The sequence below is a fragment of the Saccostrea cucullata genome, unplaced genomic scaffold (genome assembly GCF_032062105.1).
Source record: "Saccostrea cucullata isolate Sc308-1 unplaced genomic scaffold, CSIRO_AGI_Scuc_v1 ctg1408, whole genome shotgun sequence".
Lineage (NCBI taxonomy): Eukaryota > Metazoa > Mollusca > Bivalvia > Ostreida > Ostreidae > Saccostrea > Saccostrea cuccullata.
The window spans coordinates 20,530-25,382 of NW_026939673.1; the positions used below are offsets into that span (position 1 = coordinate 20,530).

Consider the following 4,853-nt stretch of genomic DNA (forward strand, 5'->3'; position numbering starts at 1 on the left):
CCACTAACTTGAATTTAATGTCTTCTTTGCTATTTTATTAATGTATTTTCTGTACATTACGTATTTAAATGACACTGCCGTATATTTGTATGCAAGTACATCGAAGGGTAATGTGGGGGGTCTTAATAAATCGATCTAGTGCAAGGGCAACACTCTATGGATCAAAGTAAGCTTTTACATTTCAACTATAGAAGTATTAAGGTATCTGAAAAGTGCTGCGATCCTGATGAAATCTTAAAAACAATTTAATTATATCAATATTTCATGCCGCTGACCAGGAAAAAATATAGCATTCGGTCATACAAGTATAATTTTAACAATGAAATTGCAGAACTTAGACAGGATCGCAGCACTTTTTAAAAACTACAATACGTGTTGAAAATATTTATATACTAAACTTGGAAATTTAACTTGGTTATGCCCTTGCACTAGTGATATTTATATGTAACATCAATACTTCAAGTCATTGTGCTGAAATCGCGTGACTGCCGCATCACGTGACTAGTCTAAATATAAAATATAATCGTCCTCGATATGCAGTTATTAATCATAATTACAATTATCCGATTTAAATAATGTACTAAAAATAATCGCCATCCCGATTACGAATAAATTTTTAAATGCAAAATTTAGTCGATGTTTCCATTGCGCACCTTAACTGTACTGCGGTCTTATGAGGAATTTGTCGTTGATCAGTCATTAGAGATTGAAGTGATCCACGTCAAACTGCCCTCTGGAAAAGGACATAAAAAGAAATGCTACGTTGATCTTGAAAAGTCGCTGAAAGAAAAGAGAAGCTTCATCAAGATTATCAACAGAGACCATTTATGTTGTGCTAGAGCCATTGTGACGGCCAAAGCTAGAATTGACAAACATCCAAAATGGAATTCGATACGAACAGGTTTGACCTCATGTAATGCATTCTATTCATTCGAAGAGAAAAGAGATATATCATATTCCATATGTTATGTTTTTTCTGACATGTCTGACTATTTACCACTTGTTCATAAAATGAAATGTGTATCCTGAAATGTCTTCTCCTATGCATCAGGTAAAAGTATACAAAGAACCCTGGCCGAAGAATTACACAAAGTTGCCAATGTGCCTTTACGGCAGTGCAATTTAGAGGACGTGAAGACCTTTCAGTCGGTGTTACCTGGATACCAGATCCACGTTCTTTCTAAAGATTGCTTTAACGCCATCGTGTACCAAGGACCTGAAGCCGATAAAAAGATCTACTTGTATCACCACAACAATCATTATGATGTGATCACTACGATGTCGGGGTTCATGAATAAAAATTTTTTTCTGCCAGAAATGCCAAAAAGGATATGAACACAAAGAAAAGCATTTCTGCAATGAACCATGTCATCTATGCCACAAATGCCATGACGACCAATCAGAAGACTGGCAGTATTGTTCCACGTGCAATCGATATTTCAAAAACACGACCTGTTTCCAGCGACACGTCGAACTGACGTCCCAAGGTAATTCCACGTGTCATACGTACTATCGTTGCCGTCAGTGTTCTACCACAGTGAACAGAAACAAATCGAGACAACCGCACGTGTGTGGAAACAAATACTGTGACATTTGCAAAATGTTTATGTCCGAAGATCATGTGTGTTACATGAAGACCACAGAAGAGGAAGAAGAAACCAAGCTGTTGAAAAGAAAACAGAAGGTAACGGTCGATGAAGACGACGAACAACTCACGCAATGGATATTTTTCGATTTTGAATGCACACAGGATGACATGATCCAGTGTGATGAGGGTTATTTTCCCCAGATATCCATCAAATGTGGAAATTGTCATCGCAAAAACTGTCACTCAAATCCGTGCGAACAGGGCTTTGTTCCGAGGAAAATCACTTCTTGCAAAAATTGCAACCATTCGTCGTGTGGTTCATATCGACACCTGCCCAATTTATGTGTGGTTCATAAGGTGTGCGAAGAATGCATTGACGAAGACGAGATCAACGAGCATAGCTACTGTTCATTATGCCATTACAAGCAACGCATTTTCAATGGCCCAAACACACGTGACGATTTCTGTAAATGGCTTTTCTCGGACGAAAACGAAGGAGCCAAAGTCTTCTGTCATAACTTTCGAGGGTACGATAGCTATCCCATCGTCAGTTACTTGTACGAGAACGCCATCTTGCCGGAGGTGATCATGAATGGGTCCAAATTCATGAGCATCGAGATACCTCATCTCAAAATGAAATTCCTGGATTCCATGAATTTCATACCCATGGCTCTCTCAAAGATGCCAAAGGCGTTTGATATACCTGAAGTCGCCAAGGGCTATTTTCCACATCTATACAATCGAAAAGAAAATCAGAGGGCTATCATGAATCACCTACCAGACGTACAGTTTTATAATGCAGATGGTATGATGCCTGATGATCGCACCAAGTTTCTCCAATGGTACGAAGAACATCAACACGATAGTTTTGATTTTCAGAAAGAAATAATAAAATATTGCCAGTCTGATGTCGATATTCTCAGGCGAGGGTGTCTCAAATTCCGCGACATCTTCATGGACATGACGTCACGAGATGATCGGGACGGCGTTGACCCTTTCGAACGCTGCATCACCATTGCCTCGGCTTGTAATCTGGTATTTCGCAGTCTCTTTTTGGAAAGAGAGTCTATCGGCATTATACCACCCCAAGGGTATCGTCCGAAAGACAAACAATCCTTCAGGGCCATGCAGTGGATAAAATATCATGCTCATCAAACAGGCGTAGAGATCCAGCATGCAGGCAACATGGGAGAAAAAGTGATTGGACCATACAGAGTCGATGGATACTATGAAATAGGGGATCAGAAAGTAGTAATGGAATTCCATGGTGATTATTGGCACGGTAACCCCAAATGTTATTCTGCCAACACCCTCAATAAAGTTGTGGGAATGACCATGGGAGACCTCTATCAGAGAACCTTGGAAAAGAGAAGTTACTTGGAATCTTTGGGATATACTTACCTGCAGATGTGGGAGTCTGATTTTGATCGGGCCGTAGAGTCCACAGACAAAATGAAGTCTTTTATAGAACACCTAGAGTTAACCTCGCCCTTACAACCTAGAGATGCATTTTTCGGCGGAAGAACCGAAGCCTTTAAACTGCATGCCAAGGCAGATGAAGACACCGATATCAAATATTTTGATGTGACTTCACTCTATCCCTTCATCAATAAAACGGGCAAGATTCCATTGGGACGCCCCCAGATCGTGACTGAAAATTTTGATCTTCTTCAAAACTACGAAGGACTCGTCAAATGCCGCATCCTTCCCCCAAAACATCTATACATGCCAGTTCTTCCATCGAAAATCAACAATAAGCTCCTGTTTGGCCTCTGTCGAACGTGCATGGAGAAACACAGACAGACCTGTGAGCACACCGATCGGGAAAGAATGATTACTGGAACCTGGGTCACCGACGAGGTCAAAAAAGCCGTAGAAATGGGTTACATAATAGACAAGATTTTCGAAGTGTGGCATTTCGATCGCATATCACAGTACGATCCACAAGCAAAATCGGGCGGAGCATTCACCGACTACGTCAATACATTTCTCAAAATGAAGCAAGAGGCATCCGGTTGGCCAAAATGGTGTCAAACGGAAGAAGACAGACACAAGTACATAGAGGAATACCACCAAAGAGAAGGAATTCGTCTCGAATATCATAACATCGTATCGAACCCAGGTCTCAGAGCGCTGGCAAAACTTATGCTCAATAGTTTTTGGGGTAAATTTGGTCAGCGAGAAAACATGCCCAAAACAACGTACGTGACAGATCCCTGCGAATATTTCGATATGTTGACTAGCAATTACCAACAGGTCAAAGACGTCAGCTATGTGTCCGAAGAGATGGTACGACTCCAGTGGGTCTTAGACGACGATTTTGTGGAGACCAGTGGTCGAACCAACGTCGTCATCGCAGCGTACACTACGGCCCAGGCCCGTCTAAAATTATACTCCTATCTGGAAAAATTAGGCGATCGGACTCTATATGCTGACAGGGATTCGGTCATCTTCACCGCACGGGCTGGGGAATGGTCGCCGCCTCTGGGTGATTACTTGGGGGATATGACAGACGAGACCCCCGGTAAGAAAATCCTTTCCTTTGTCACCGGCGGACCGAAAAATTATGCGTATACCGCCCAAGACCAAGATGGGAAGATAAGTACCTGTTACAAAGTTAAAGGTATCACACTGAATTACAAGAACAGTTTGGATATCAACTTTGATACCATCAGAAATATGATCACTTCCAGCGAAGCGTCTGTCGTCACGGTCCGGAACGATTACAAAATTGCCCGAGATTCCAAAACCACAGAAATCATCACCAGAGAGGAAAATAAAGACTAAAAACTTGTTTTTGACAAAAGAGTCCTGCAAAGTGGATTGATATCGGTACCATACGGATATTTGAATGTATCATAGAGATTTTACTTTGTACTTAGAAACTGTAATTTGTGTATGTTATGATTTCTTGTATCGAACAATGCTATTATGATAGTCCTTTTATTTCGATGTAATGGTAATATACTGGTATATTTGAATGTGTCATAGAGAGCTTACTTTGTACTCAGAAACTGTAATTTATGATGTTAAGATTTTTTGTATTGAACAAATTATTATGATAGTTCTTTTATCTCGATGTATTGGTAATGCACAGTTATTTTAACTTGCTTTGTACTCAAAAACTGCAATGTGAGTATGTTATGATTTATTGTATTGTAAAATGCTATGGTGAGAGTCTTTCTTTCTCGATGTATTGGTAATATACAGGTATATTTGGATGTATCACAGATAACTTAATTTGTACTCAGAAACTGTAATGTGA

The 4,853-nt window shown here is 40.2% G+C and overlaps 1 protein-coding gene across 1 annotated transcript; it reads left to right on the forward strand.

Annotated features, from left to right (window-relative positions):
• Positions 1–1,600: 1,600 nt before the first annotated feature.
• LOC134253542 (uncharacterized) lies at positions 1,601–4,375 on the forward strand. Its single transcript, XM_062736066.1, has one exon. The coding sequence runs from the start codon at positions 1,601–1,603 to the stop codon at positions 4,373–4,375; it is 2,775 nt and encodes a 924-aa protein (XP_062592050.1).
• Positions 4,376–4,853: the final 478 nt, after the last annotated feature.